This window comes from Phoca vitulina, unplaced genomic scaffold (assembly GCF_004348235.1).
Source record: "Phoca vitulina isolate PV1807 unplaced genomic scaffold, GSC_HSeal_1.0 scaffold8, whole genome shotgun sequence".
Taxonomy (NCBI): Eukaryota; Metazoa; Chordata; class Mammalia; order Carnivora; family Phocidae; genus Phoca; species Phoca vitulina.
Window position 1 is genome coordinate 41,739,699 of NW_022589711.1, and position 15,620 is coordinate 41,755,318.

General features: G+C 38.9%; 1 protein-coding gene across 2 annotated transcripts in view; it reads right to left on the reverse strand.

The window, feature by feature from the left end:
- Positions 1-12,448, reverse strand: part of TMEM39A (transmembrane protein 39A) — a 31,847-nt gene extending 19,399 nt beyond the window's left edge. The window contains exons 1-3 of one of the 2 annotated variants that reach the window (XM_032406614.1): positions 12,138-12,448; positions 10,808-10,950; positions 4,248-4,470 (exon numbers count right to left, since the gene is read on the reverse strand). In XM_032406614.1, coding sequence (XP_032262505.1) covers positions 4,248-4,470; positions 10,808-10,920 — 336 coding nt within the window. In that variant the 5' untranslated portion in view covers positions 10,921-10,950; positions 12,138-12,448. Of the gene's footprint in view, positions 1-4,247; positions 4,471-10,807; positions 10,995-12,137 lie in introns of both variants that reach the window. The other variant, XM_032406613.1, reaches the window with a different exon arrangement.
- Between the last annotated feature and the right edge of the window lie 3,172 nt (positions 12,449-15,620).

The following is a 15,620-nucleotide window of genomic DNA, read 5'->3' on the forward strand; positions in this document are numbered from 1 at the left end:
TCTTCCTAAGAAATGATAGTATTACCTAGATGCTGCATATGGTTTCTTCTAGTTCTAAGCCAATATAAATAATAAGCACAATGAAAAATCATTAGCAACAAACAAAATTGGGATATATTTTCATTTTGATGGTCAAAAGGTCTGTGGGTTTCCAGAGTCCTCCTTCCAGACTCAAAAGCTGTCTTTCTCAATTTATTCAGTAAATATGTACGGGGCATCCACAATGTGTGCCAAGTACTCTTCTTGATACTGAGGATACACTGCTGAAAAATAACAGACAAGCTTCCTGCTCTCTTGGATCTTATTTTTTACTGCAGTGTGAGAGGGAAAGGGGATGGCAAGGATGACTAGTTGTCTCTTCTGCCATCACAGTCAAATTTAACCGGACACTGACTCCTTGCTAACTAGAGGTTCATTTCCTTGCCTCCCTTGCAAAAACTACTTGTAGCTAAGGGATGTGAGGGGAAATGACATGCCCTTAAAGGAAGGAGCTATCTTTCTCCTTTCCTCCTTTCTGCTGGCCAGATGTGCTGACAGGAGTTGGAGCAGCTATCTTGGACCATGGCTTGGAAGAAGCATGTGGGGGGTGGGAGAGCAATGGAAACAAAGAGCATACCACCTGCCTAACTCTTATTTAATAAGGAACTAAGGTTCTACTCTATTTTAGCCATCCTGTTACAGCAGCTAAAGCCGTATCTTTAATAAATTTAAGTGTAAAGTCAATGACAAACAAGCTGAGAAGCAAAAGCATTTTAGCTAGTTACAACTGCTGGTAAAAAACAAAACAATGCTAAATAGTAATTGGAAAGGGAGTTGCAGAGCCAATTTAAATTGTTGGTTACAGAGGACATCTCTGAGATTGTGGCATTCGGGCTGAGAGCTGAATGACAACAAAGTAACACCCATGGCAAGATCTGAGGGCAGAGAGCCCCAGGCAGAGAGAAAAGGATCACAAAGGCCCTTAAGACAGGAAAATATATGCCTGGTATGTCTGAAAATCAGCAAGAGGGCTGGAATGACGTAATGAGTAACAAAAGATTGAGTTTATAGATATTTTTTCCTAATGAAAAGTCATGGAACTGTTTCATGCAAAGGGTGCCAGGTTCTATTTTAAAACAATCACAGTGATTGCTGTGTGGAGAATATACTGTAACAGGGCAAGATCGGTTAGGAAGTTACTGCTTTTAATGCAAGTAAGAAATGAAGATGGATTGAACAGGGTCAGTAGCAAGGGCAATGGAGTGGCCAGATCTGGGACACATTTTAAACGTAGAGTAGCCAGAATGTCAAGAGAGTGCTTACCTCAGATCATTTCCTTTTCTCTTTCTCTAAGTGTTTTGGATTCTAATGATATTTATCCCCTCTTAGCTTTGAGACTCCTTGTTCACCCCACTCCTCCAAAATAATGCAAGCAATTCACTAGACCCCCTACCTAATGTTTGAGGGTCTTATTTATGTATCACCAATCTCAGACATTTTTGTATCAAAAGATTTAACTGCCTAACATACCTTATTGTTAAGTAAATTTTGTTATATGCTAAATCACTGAAAACTGGTAATCTACTTATGATTAATTCTATAAACCAGAATATTTGATTAATCACTCTCCACTCCTGACTATTCTGAATAATATACTATGCTACTTCTAGCTTTTATGTTTTTAGGGTTAAGACTCACTCAGCTAATTGCTTGATGGCTACAATAACACTTTATATATTCGGAGGTCCACATTTTCTTTTTGATAATTATTAAGATCTTGAAACGGAAAAAGAAAAACCTAATATATAAATCTGACAAATTTCTAAGTCAGACACACAAAATAGAAGAAAACTTAAAAGAGACAGACCACTAGTTGATATCTAAGTCCCTTCTAGAGCATCTCAGGCATGTAGCCATCTCCCATGTTCGAATACCTTCAGTGACAGGAAGCAACTAGGTCTCTGGCAGCCCATTCATCTTTGAACAGCTCACCAATTTAGGCCCCTTTCAGACTGATGGGCTAAAATCTTATTTGCTATTCCACAGATGTTACTCTTAGTTTCACAATTAAACGCTAAGGTTTGTGTGAGCCAGGACCCTATGTGGCAGGTAAGTGAGCCAGGCCACAGGATAACCTGCTTCAAGTGTGCCTTCCTCTATTGCACAGACTGAAAAACTAAAAACTATGTTTCCAGACTTTCTTGCAACTGAAGTTCTAGATTTGACTTAGTTTCTGCCAACCATAACCAATACATAAAACCTGAATTCAGAACTGAAATGGGGAGAGGGGCAGGGTAAAAGGCACCCATGTTTGGTGGTATGAGTCAGAGCAAAGGAAGCATAATTCTGGACTCAGCAGCTCTAGCAGCAGTTTCCTGATTATGACAGGAGCACTGGCTCCCTTTGTTGCAAGGCAACATTTGTAGGGGACTCTTAAAAGAACTCTTGTCAGAAATGGCTGACTGAGAGAAGAGCTCTTTGATTAGCCTGAAAATTCAACAACTGAGAAGTTTCCATGGAATGTCAAAGTGAAAAGTGAATGATGAACTACCCAACAAGCCCTTATGGAGTAAATACAGAATAAATAATAGGAAGTAGAGCACAGCAGTGAGTGAGAGTACTCACTCTGTCACTATGTGATTTTGAGCCAGTTTTATAATCTCTAGGTTTCATATTTCTAATTTATAAAATGGGACAGTAGTACCTACCTGTTTTTAAAAGAAGGAGTAAATGAGATAATACTTGCAAAAAATAGTAAATACTTTAATGAATGTTTGCCAGTGTCATTGTTAAGATAGTGAGGAATTTATGTATAGAGCTACATAGCTGGAAGAAGCCTTAAAGATCATCTAATCCAACCTCTTCATTTTATAACACCATGGCCAAAGAAGGATGGATGAAGTACAGTTCCTACATTCATAAATTCATAATCCAGGAAAAAAAGACTATTAAAAAAAAAAGCACACAAAATGGCAATGAATCATTACAGGATTACAGGTTTTTTGTTTTTTGTTTTTTGATTAACACAAGCGGGAAAGTGTTAAACCGAAAAGTACACTCTTGATATATGAGAGCAGGTGAGCGCAAGAGAGAGAGCTGCACCAAATCATTACAATTCTTAAATAAAGAAACTGAAATTCTCTTTACTTGGTATTAAGTAGGTACACTGTCAATATGGAAAAAAAATTCTTAATAGTTAATTCCAGGAACAACCAAGTGATACGAGTATTTTTTTTTATTTCTTTCCCATATTATTTTGAAGATTTTGGTCCACATTTGATTCCTAAGTTCATCAGGCCAAGGAAGTCTTCTAATCATTGATAAGCCCCAAACACACACGTAAACTACCCAGCACAACAATCTTCTTTCTCCTAGAGCATATCTCCATCCAAATCTGCCATTGCCAACCACTTACCTACCAAGTAACCTGAGTAGCCTTACTCGTTATTTTACATACCCATCTATGGAGAACTTCCCTGCATCAAGATTATCTCTGCTCTCCTAAATAAATGGAAAGAGGGTAGAAGAAACCTACAATATACTTTGATGTACTTCAGCAACAACAGCTAGTCCTTGTTTCAATTTTATTTTTGTAACAGAGCCCAATTTTATTCATGGTAACAATAAATCCTATGAAAGAATTATAGTTTCCAGTCTCCTTGTAGTTAGGAGTGGACATATGTGAACATGATGTGAGCCTGGCCTATAAGAAACTCTCCTTTATACTTCCCTATGCTCTTTCCCCTTTCTAGCTGAAAGAGGTGGACCACAGCCAACTTGGAGGCCACGTACTGGAAGACAGCAGAGTCTCCATCAGTCTAGGTCCCCTGTTGACCACATGGAAGCGTGCTACTCCTGCAAACCAAAACAATTGCCTCAGACTATTATGCATTTGAAGCATTATACAATTTTGGGTTTATCTGTTATAGAAGCAACCATTATCCTAAGATAGCCATTAAAAGGGTAAATTTCCTGGAATTTAGTCATACAGGCACCTTAAGTCCAACAAATTTAATATAGTGCAAAGAAAGCTAAGCATCAAAACTCTTGATATTATGATAAATTACTTAAAGGCTTTCTGCATTTTCATTTGTATTTTAACTTTCCAGATATTTATATTTTAACAATCTTATGAGATTACAGTTCTGAAAGTAATCTGTGGTTTAACAGAAAAACATTTTAGAAGAAAAGTAATTTGTACACATAGGCTTTCCAACTAGTTTCTTGGTTAAGTAACATACAGAAGTTAAAGGCCTATTAAGACTTACCAGTGAAGTACAAGAAGCAGGATGATTATAAGGATACCACCACACTGTTTTATAGATATTGATGTATTGAATAAACAGAGCAACCAGCAGGTAGATGAAAAAGAGAAATTCAAAGAGCAGGCTTCCATCCACAGGCAAATCAGGAATTTGGCAATGACGAACAGGACCTGGGGTGATTAAGGCTGTAATAGGTGGGACCGGAAGGCCAATAGCACTACCATTCCTGAAAGAGAAAACTATGGTTAACTCAAATGGTGATAATCTTTCAGTGTTATAGAGCATAAAGGGCCCCTGGTTCCTTCTCCACTTACTGCTTAACTGTTGGCCTTCCCTCAAGACTCTATCCTAGGATCTCCTGCTCTTGTCTTCTCCCTCTACACACACTCTCTTAGTGATCGAACATGGGGCCACAGCTTCCATTATCTCTAACATGCTGAAAACCAAAATCTGAGTTTCAGACCCATGTTATCAAGCTGTCTACTGGACATTGCTGTGTTCTTCCTCCTACAATCCTGACCCTAGTTCATGGCCCACTCAGTAGCTGCCAAAAGCAGAAAACTGGGAGTCATATTAGAACTTTCCTCTGCCTCTCCATATCCAATCACTCCCTAGATCTTAAATATTCCACTTTGTAAAGCTTTTTCCACACTGCACCCTCCTCTCTAAACCCACTGCCTTAGTTCAAGCAGTTACCATTTTTCACCTAAACTACTGAAGTAATCTCCCTAGAATTAATTCCATCAAATTCTCCAACCTGCCTTCAGAGATCTAAAGTGAAACAAATAGTGCTACTGTCTTGCCTAAAACCCTTTAATGACTCTCTACCGCCAACAGGATAACATCCAGAAATTTTTAGTATGTCCTATGAGGCTCTCAGCTTAACAGATTAGTCCCATCTCTTGTCACTCCTCCACATGCAACCTATAGAATATCCATGCTATTTGCTATCTGTGAATATATATGCTATTCTTTTGTACATACTATGCCTTCCATCAGCAATACCACTCAAAACCACCTTCCTTAACCCCTCACTTACACATTTACTAACAAAATCCTTCAAGACTTTTAAAATGATCAAGCATATCCTCCATGAAGCTTACTGACTCACTCAATCTAAACCAATTCATCTCACCCCTGTGTTCCCATTACACCTAAATTATGCCTTTATTATTGTACTTTTCATTACTGTTACATAATTTCTTGTATATATCTATGTTTTGTCTATCAGATCATAATCTTAAGGACACAGACTGTACTTTTCCTACTTCAATTCACATATATACCTTTATGTTGAAAAGACAGCAGACTAATGTGGTCACAAAAGAGAGATCTATTAAAATATAGAGATTTTACTCCCCATCTTCTGGCTGTTCTTTCTTCCAGGCTTTTTTTTTATAGGTCAGAAATAGCGGGGCTATCTAAAATGGTAAGACGGGGTGGATAGGGAATAAACTTTCCCACTGTTTATATACCTGGGAATAGTTACAGATAGATCTAAGCGTCTACTATTGTTTCAGAACAAGGAAAAGAGGCTTGGTTCGGATATTTCCAAAGCAGATTCCAGAGAAGGAACAATATCAGCATTACCATTCTACTCTAAGATTTCCAAATATAGAATCGTAGCATTATTATGTGACATTTATAGTACTTTAAGTGACTCATGGGACTATGAACTCTGCTCATTCTAAACATTTAAGAATACCATGGCAGAGGGGCACCTGGGTGGCTCAGTCAGTTGAGCGTCCGACTCTTGATCTCAGGTCTTGATCTCAGGGTTGTGAATTCAAACCCCATGTTAGGCTCCACGTTGGGCGAGGAGCCTACTTTAAAAAAAAAAAGAATACCATGGCAGAATCTCAGAAAAGCTGGAAGGGAAGAAAAGGGTTGGGTGGGGAGACAGTGGGAAAAAGAACTATAAAAATTTCTTCCTCTTATTTCCAAAGAATACTCCAACAGAACAAGCTTACCAAGGAGTAGGTTGTGAACTACCAGTAGGTCTCACAACCTCACCGGCTCAATCATAAACCAATCATTAACACATCAGAGCCCTCTGATCTGTTCTGGGACACGGGCCACTGCACAATTCCAGGAGCTATCACACACATAGAATACAACATGAAAGGTACTCTGTGGAGTCATACAAGTCAGTGGATCTGAATGTAGGGGATTAATGCCAATAGCCAATCTATACCCTCTCCCCAGTTAATCATGAGATAAGGAAATGCAAAATTCTGATGAAAAGTTATAAGGTTAGGAGCCTCTACTCTAGAACAAACTGAAAATTCTTATACCTCTTCAGTCAAAAATACATGAAGGGAGAAAGCACGCTAAATTATTTGTTATTATTTAAAGGTTAAAAAGGTTCTTATAGAATTTTTCCCAAGTAAAGCAAACTAATGTGCTTCTGCCGTTAACAAAGTCAATGAAATGCTGGGGTTCAAGAAATATTCAAAACAAAGTGCAGAAGATCTACATTTGTGATACTTTATACAGCCTTAGCCATGATACTTCAAGCCAAAAAACAAAGGGACAAAGATCAAATAAAATGATGCAGAGCATCTGAGGGAAAAAGGAACATTTTCTTTTAATTTGAAAGCTTAACAGATAAGGCCAAAGTTCTTAAAACCAAAAAAAATAGACAGCTAAAATAAACAGACTTGGTCTATACATCTCAGAAAATTAGTTAGAGGGGCACCTGGGTGGCTCAGGTGGTTAAGCAACTGCCTTCGGCTCAGGTCATGATCCCAGGACCCTGGGATTGAGCCCCTCATCTGGTTCCTTGCTCAGTGGGGAGCCTGCTTCTCCCTCTCCCTCTACTTGCTACTCCTCCTGCTTGTGTTCGCTCTCTGTCAAATAAATAAATAAAAATTCTTAAAAAAAAAAAAAAGGATTATGATCTGATAGACAAAACAGAGATATATACAAGAATTTATTATTTAGGGAAAATAAAAGTATTTCTCTAACAGGATATAAAAATAGATGCAAAAAAAAGCAAAATGGCACAAATACATTTGAGATACAACGTGGGATAATCTTGGTCTATCTAGGGCTAGACCAGGCCTATCTACAGTCTTTGTAGAAAGTAACTTTAAAGGTTAGTCTTTGTGAGAGTAGTCTTTGAGAAAGTAGTCTTTGAGAAAGTAACTTTATATCCTTGAGCCTCAGTTTCTTCACCTATAATACAAGAGTTAGAATAGATTCTCTTTAAAGAATTCTTTTCAATGTTAACATAGAATATTCTCTTTCAAACTGTGCTACAGGTCCCCAAGATCGTGCCCGGGCTTGAAGGTTCACTAGGAGATTCACAGGACTTGGCATACAGTTGTGTTCATTACAGCAAAAGGATAGAAATCAAAATCAGCAGAGGGAATAGGTACATGCAGCAAACTTTGGAGGAAACCAGGTGCAAACTTCCAAGAATCTTTTTCAGTAGAGTCACATAGGACCCACTTAAATCCTTCAGCAACTACCTGTGACAACACACGTGAAAAGCTGTCTACCAGAAAGCCTCATTAGAGACTCAGCACCCAAGGTTTTTACCAAGGTTTTGGCTAAGCATGTGGATAAAGCAAGAAAGATTCAAAGGAATAAAAAAGAATTAGGAGGGATGGAGAAAGCAGTGATCATCTGGACATGCTCAGGTCATATTATTAACAAAGTATATGCAAGGACAAAACAAAGAAAAAAAATCACTTAGTCCTTCTCAAATAAGATTCTCCCTCAACTAAAAGCTCTCTAGGAAACTCAGAAATTCACAGCATATCCTCCTGCTTTAGAAGGTAATCATCTAAGCACATTATCCTGTGAACAAATCCCTGCTCCCCATAGGAAAAAAAAAAAAAAAAAGGGACAGGGAACTATGGATTTCAATCTTTACTGTGTCACCAAACTAGCTTTCTGACATTCCCAAGTTGACCTTCACCAATCACGCCACAAACATGTACCAAACACGGGCAAATGCTCTCTTTTCCAGCTGACCTATGTCTTGCAGAATCAAATATATCATCCAAAATTCTATCACTTAAGCAATTATCTATTTCTCTCTTCAGTACTCTACAGACACTCCAGAAGTTAAGCTCTCATCTAGACCTTGTCTTTCTTTGTACATATCCTTCTTAAAACTGTTTTCTAGGCCATCTACTGCTGGTTTTATCATATTTCTTATAACCCTTCCTAGGTGTTATATAATAACCTATTCTAGGCTTTTTCTTTCCCATCAAGAAACAAATATAGAACCATCTTCTTCCAAAATAACCTCTCTAGGTAAAAGTGTCACAAAATAATCACTCAATAATAGTTTTAGTGATTTTTTAAGCCATGAATAACTATGATCTTTCACTTTATTCAAATATGTTAAGAAATGCATTCTTCTTCTTACTACCCCCAATGAATTGCTAAAGAAATATATATTAAAGAGGGAGAGTGGGTGGAGAAGTAGATCAAGGCAACCACGACTGGAACCCTGAAAGTCAGGATAGAAGAGCTACAAAGAAGATAGAGAAAAGAATACATGATCATAGCTACATCCATTCAAGAGCACAGGTATTTTCCAAATGTTCCTAGTTCTTCCTGGTATTCTATCTGCAAACTTGAAGGAAGATTTTGGTTCACGTTTGATTCCTATGTTCACCAGGCCAAGGAAGAAGCATCCAGAAATGTGATTTTCAATTCTTTTTTTTTTTTTTTTTAAGATTTTATTTATTTATATGACAGAAGGAGACACAGTGAGAGAGAGAACACAAGCAGGGGGAGTGGGAGAGGGAGAAGCAGGCTTCCCACTGAGCAGGGAGCCCGATGCGGGGCTCGATCCCAGGACCCTGGGATCATGACCTGAGCCGAAGGCAGATGCTCAATGAGCGAGCCACCCAGGCGCCCCTTCAATTCTTTTTTTACTAGCAGAACACTTCATTTTCCCTCCCCCAAAGGACATTTCACATGATATCCTGATATCTGAACACACAGAGGAGTTAGTCTGATTGAGAAAGGACTAGTAAACCTGAAGCCTGGACTACTAGGCCTCCTCCTCCCTTTGAAACCCTCCTACTCCTCCGCCATCTTGCTCCTTCCCCCTGTCCCTGAAACCCTGAGGAGGGATTCCATGGGAGAGTCTGAGAACATAATTATCTAGGGGAATCCACAAAGCCAAAGTAAAGGAAAATGAACAAACAACTGCCGGAGTTAATACAGAGACAGAGTTAGAATTTTTTAGCTAGCTACAATCCTAGCAAGGCACAGCTACAATTTCCTATTGCAATTTAAAAGAACTAAATCACTAAATTGATGGTATATATTAGTAAAATTAAGGCATGTACTCAAATACAAAACATCCTGTACCTCAAAATCTGTGTTATAAAATATTCTTTTTTTATTTTTAAAAATATAAAGTAATACATGTTATTGTAGAAATTTTGGAAAATTGAAACTTTTAAAAAGTTACTGCAATTTACTATTTCATTTATTTTCAACATCCTGCTATGAAGCAGATAGTATCACTGTTTTTAAGATGAGGAAATCCAAAAACCAGCAGAGTAAAAAAATAATACTCTAGAGTAAGTTATAAGTGCTCTCTATACATACATAAATATAAAATTTGGATTGAAAATTAGTATAATGAGAATCAGAGACCAGAAAAATCCCTTCAAACAGGAATTTCAGGGAGAGCCCCACTGAAACAACAAGATCAGAACTGATTTTGAAGATTGAGTAGAACTTGGGTTGGAAAGTCAGAAAGAAAGGAGGAAGGCAGGCCAGGAAGAGAGAAGTGCACAAATAACATCAGGAGGGCCTAAAAAGGCAACAATTGTACTGATTGCTAGTAGTACTGAAAACTAGAATCCGAGCAAGAGAAAACTCTATTCAGAAAGGAAGCGAAAATTAGGTGACAAAAATTATCTTGATCAAACACTTGATATAAAGTAAAAGCCATCTCTTTCCACTGCCACATGACTGAAACTCCTTATGAAGTGAGTTATCCTGGCTAAGATTAGAAATAATTCATCCTAACTTTTGAAAATTAGGAACAAAGATAAATTTCCATTAAAAAGACCACATTCTTTACTCTCATATACAAGTCTTATAATGTTTGGGTTACAACTGACAATTTATTTAGTCATTTCAAACAATTCTTTGAACAAAATAATTTTTAAGACCCTTGATAGAATACGACTTCTAATTTTAGAATTTCATGTTAACTGTCAGTTTTAATTTGTCCTCCCCCACTCCAAAGAAAGAATGCTAGTAAGTAGTTAAACCACAGCATTTCTCGTATGCTTTAATTCAGGTCTCCCTTCTTTTAATAGCTAAAAAAGTGATGACCAGAATTTGGATTATCAGCCATAAGTAAGAATGGGACTGCTTTCACTTTGTGGACCCCATATCACAACTTCCCACTCCAAAAGTATTCTGAAATACTGAACTTTCAATCTTCAAGGGCAGGATGCCCACTTCATTGTCAATAAATAACCTTGATAAGCAAGTATCTGAATAGCATGATGACTACTATGTTAGTCGTACCGATCATAGGGTATTACAAATTATGCATTGTTTTATTTCTTCTTTACCTGTTTCTCAGGCCTGTTCCATTGCCACAGCCCCCACCAACCAAAGTCTGTAAAGACGGTAAAGCTGAACGGCTTAGCTGCTGCCGACTAGGGCCCCTCCTTCCACCGGGCATGTCCGGGAACAAGTCTGCTTCCAGTGCCACCTGTAGTTGCAACCCAGGTTAATGGCTGTCAACCTGTTTCAACTCTGAACAAAAGAAAAGACATTTAAATATCAGTTTACTATTTCTAAATTAGGCAATGTAACAAAACAAGAGAAAAACTGAATGAGTAGACCTCGTAAAACCAGATTTTCAAATAAATGCTCCCCCAGTGTCTATTACCTACTTTATTCTAAGGAAAGGCTTAGTCAGACTCTAATGGGTTAGAAGCCTAAGTTTTGATCTAAGCTTTGTCCAGCGTTAGGTAAGTCACAATTTGTGTCTTTTGTCAGTCAACTTGTGTCATATGAATGATATTACAATCAGGTAGAAGTTAACAAGAAATGCCTAACGTATGCATTTCCAACTCATATGTAGTATTTCACAGTAAACCACTGGAAATACAGGAGAATCAGCACTGTCCAAAATGTTAGGTTTTGTTACCAAGGGATCTGGGTTCTGAGATTACATGTGCCACATGTTATCTGACTGTAACTGAGGCATTAAACCGCTGAGTTTGTTTCCTCAAAAGTATTCCTTGTCCTATAGAGGTTGTTGTGAGGACTGACAAGATGGACAAAAATACACCAGTTGGCCTTTAACTCTTTTAAAAGTAAAACTGTTCAAGTGGTAACTCCATATATTAGAGTGAAAATATCAGAAGGAGCTATAGTGGATGCCCACTACAGAAAAACTGGTATGAAATCATTTAGAAATTACAGAAACTGCGGGACTAAAAGACAAGTAACAGATGAAGACACTCACCGAAAGGAGGGTCCGCCCGTATGTACGCCAAAACCTGCTTCCTAAACAAAACTTAAAGACTGAAAAATGGCATCCGGGAAAAACCCTGGTTTTCAAATGTTACTGCAGAATGATCCAATGTTCCCTATTCTTAACAGCCTTTGGCGGTAGACTAAAAAACTCCAGGTGAGACAAAACATTCAAACCGTTGGATGTAGGGCCTGCTGGTTCTTGCTCAATTAACGAGGGAAATAAAAGTGTGGAGCAAAAAATCGGGATAGAAGAGGCGAGAGGATGAGGTGGGGAAGGCGGATGACAAGAGACCACAAACTTCAACAGGCTGGCCCCTACAAGGGGACAAACGACAAAGCGGTTCCCGCGGCGCAACCCGAAGACCTGAAGCAGGCCAGGACAATCACACAGCGAGGAGGCTCGATAATACTCACGCATGGAGGAGGCCCAGCCGGTGTGGCGGGATCCTTAGGAGAAGGTGGCGGCTTTACAGGCTGGACCCCAGGCAAGAGAATTCCCTCCCTGCGTTGAAGCGCTCCAAACCAGCTGGTTGTCTGCAGGCCGTCCCCGCCCGGAAAGTCGAGAAAAGGTGTCCAGGCTTCGGGCTGCCAGCCCTCGCCCCAGCCCCAGGTCAGTACCAGAGTCAGAGCCAGAGCTAAAGTTAAAGGCAGAGCCCGGCCGGGTCAGCACTCATCCGCAGCCTCCATTACCGCGGAGCTGAGGAGACGTGGCAGCGCACGGAGATGACGTCAGTTCCGCGACTGCCGGCCGCTCCAGCCTCAAGCTGGCGTCCGGAACTACACACTCGGTTTGGGAGCGGGCTCCCCACCCCCTCCCGCATGCACCTGCGCAGTGGGACTCGCTTTCTCTGTTGGTTCACGGTCCCGCCTTCCCCGCCAGCGCTGGCCAACGTATTTCCTCCTTGGTCGTCTAAGATGCCCTGGCAGAATGCTGGCGGTTCTTTGCTATCTCATGGACTCCCCTTAACAACCACGTACAAATTATCGCCCCAATTTTACAGATAGGGGAGGTTGGGAGACGTCGCCTAGGTCATGTCACTGCCAGGTAAAGGAGTTCAAGTCGTAATGTCATGCTTTAGCATCCAGTCGTGCGCCTATTATATGTAAAGGACTGGATGGATGCTGGAGTTAAACAAGTGAATACCACAGTTTGCTCAGTCTATTGAAAGAGACGAGACACCAGGAAAACACAGTAATTACAATATAGTAAATCCATCAAAAGTATGCCCAAGGTCCAGAGGTTAGCAAGCAATTCATTGTAATTTATTAAGTGTAATAAATTCTGTGGAATAGTGGTGGTGGCAATACCAAGAAAAACTTGTGAGCCTGGAGTTTAAAGCCAAGACTCCAAGAATGATTAGGCTGTTCGTGGGAGAATGGCATTCTAGTGAAGGAAGTGGCAGATAAAAAGGTAAAATGGTGGGAAACATCATGATGAATTCAGAAACTGCCAATAGTTTAGTATTAGAAGAAGAGTAAAAGTGTCAAGAAGAGCATGTGTTTGAGATCTCTGGCTCCAGAGATTTTAAACACCTTGAGAGAATGCCCTTTGTATGTAGTATCACACAGTTATAGATTAGTTAACCTTTATGAGAGTTATTGCCGTGAAGGACACTAGACTAGTACCTTTACACGTTTCATTTACATCTTATATTGCTTTGATACTATCATTGTTCCTATTTTACAGAGGAAACAAGTTTTAAGAGAAGTTAAGTAACTTGTTGAAAATAACCCAGCTAATAAGTGGCAGAGCCAGAATTTGGAGCAGAATGACCAATATCAAAACTACTAAAGTTAGTAATATTCCAAATATTCTTAGTGCCCTAATGTACTACAGAACTTTCATTCATGAATATATAAAACCCAACATAGATCATTACATATTTCCGTAATTTTGTACATTTATTTTCATATATGCTCTGCTAACTGCTTCCTAGCTTGCTACATTGAAACTCCTTTGCCACTTTTCTTTTGGCTCACCAGCGTCCTTCATTCATTCAGCAATTATTTATTTAGTGCCTACTGTGTACCAGGCACTGTCTTACTGCACAAGACAGATATGTTCCTGATCTCCTGGAGTTTATATTCTAATGGGAAGCATTTGATAAATAAAATAATTACACATTATAAGTATTATGGAGACAAACAGGGGCTAAGGTAGAAAATAAGGGAGGTTTTGTTTTGAGGGGATATGTATATGAGGGAATAGTATTTCAGCAGAAACCTGAATGTTGGGAAGGAACCAGAGAGGCAAAGATGGGAGGGAAAAGTAGTCAAGATAGAAAACAAAATTTATGCAGAGATTCTATGTTGTGCGAGAGCTTGTTATGTTTGAGAAAAAACACAAAGCTGTATAGCTAGGTCATCGTGAGCAAAGGAAAATGTGGCATGAAATGAATTTGAAGACACAGGAAGAGCTTAAACATGGAAGATCTTTTAAACCAGAGTGTTTGCAATTTAAGTTAGTGGCTGGCATAGGACCCAGAAATCTGTGATTTTCATAGCTCCAGGATTCTGGCACTTATTTACATATGGGACCCACTGGAAATGAAACAATTATTGTTGAGGAAATGAAACAATTATTGTTGGGGTTCACATGAAGCTCACTAATGTGTACAGGGCCCACTTATCTCCCAATCTCTTGATGTTCTTCCACATAGATAAACATTGTAAAGTTGCAGAAAATACTGATTTATTTTCATTTCAAAGACATAACACAAGGTGATTTCCATTTTCTTCTGATTACAGAAAACTTGAATTACAGAAAATAAAAACTCCTTTAATTATTAAAGTTTTAAAAATTATTCTCCGCTATATTCATTTTAGACTAACTTTGAAGCCAAGGTTACTGTGGTGTTTGTCTATGTAACACACTGTTATAGTTACGTGCTTTTGATGAACCATTCATTTTGAAGTACTGCACACCTTCCAGAAGTAGAAGAAATGGATTTCAAGTTTTCATTTGGATTCCTGAAGAAGTCTTGTATAATATAGTGTTGACAATCCATTTTCTCTTCTTGCCTATGCACCCAAAGTGAGTGATATAACCCATTCCTAATTGATCAGCCTTATTTTATCTTTCACCATTCCTCAGTGTATATCCTAAACCTCCCCTACCATCAATCTATGCTCTACCCCCACTTTCTACAAATTATGGTTTCCCCATTTTTAGTGTCTCCAGCACAATATTCCTTAACTGCAATATTTCATTTTCATTTCAGTAGACTCCTCCCACTCCTTTTCCAAATTTGCATCTCATCTTGATCTTTCTTTCTCTCCACATGAAGCAGCTAACTAATAGCAATTGCATACTGCCTTATGTTGTAAATAATCTCTGGGGAAGTATATTTGTCTTCCCACTAGTTCTAAACTGAGGACACAGATCTCATCTCGCACTTTCATATATTTCCACAGAACCTAGGAGGTTAGCTTGCACATTTTAGACAGTAAATACTTGTATGATTACTATATATACCTATGTATAGCTATAAACCTATACTGTCCAGTATAATGTTACCCACAGATTTTTCCCATGTCTAATTCACCTCAATTGTTATAAAATCCTATTATAAAGAGATTTGTGCTATATTATTTTCCACCTCTTGGTTTTTGTTAAATAAAGATTTTATTTATTTATTTGACAGAAACACAGAGAGAGAGGTAACACAAGAAGGGGGAGTAGGAGAGGGAAAATCAGGCTTCCCACAGAGCAGGGAGCCGGATGCGGGGCTGGATCCCAGGACCCTGGGATCATGACCTGAGCGGAGGGCAGACGCTTAACGACTGAGCCACCCAGGCGCCCCACACCTCTTGGGTTCTTACAGTGCTGTATATATTCAGGTACTCAACAAATCTATACTATTTAATCTAATCTATCTTATTAATAAGAAGCAGTTT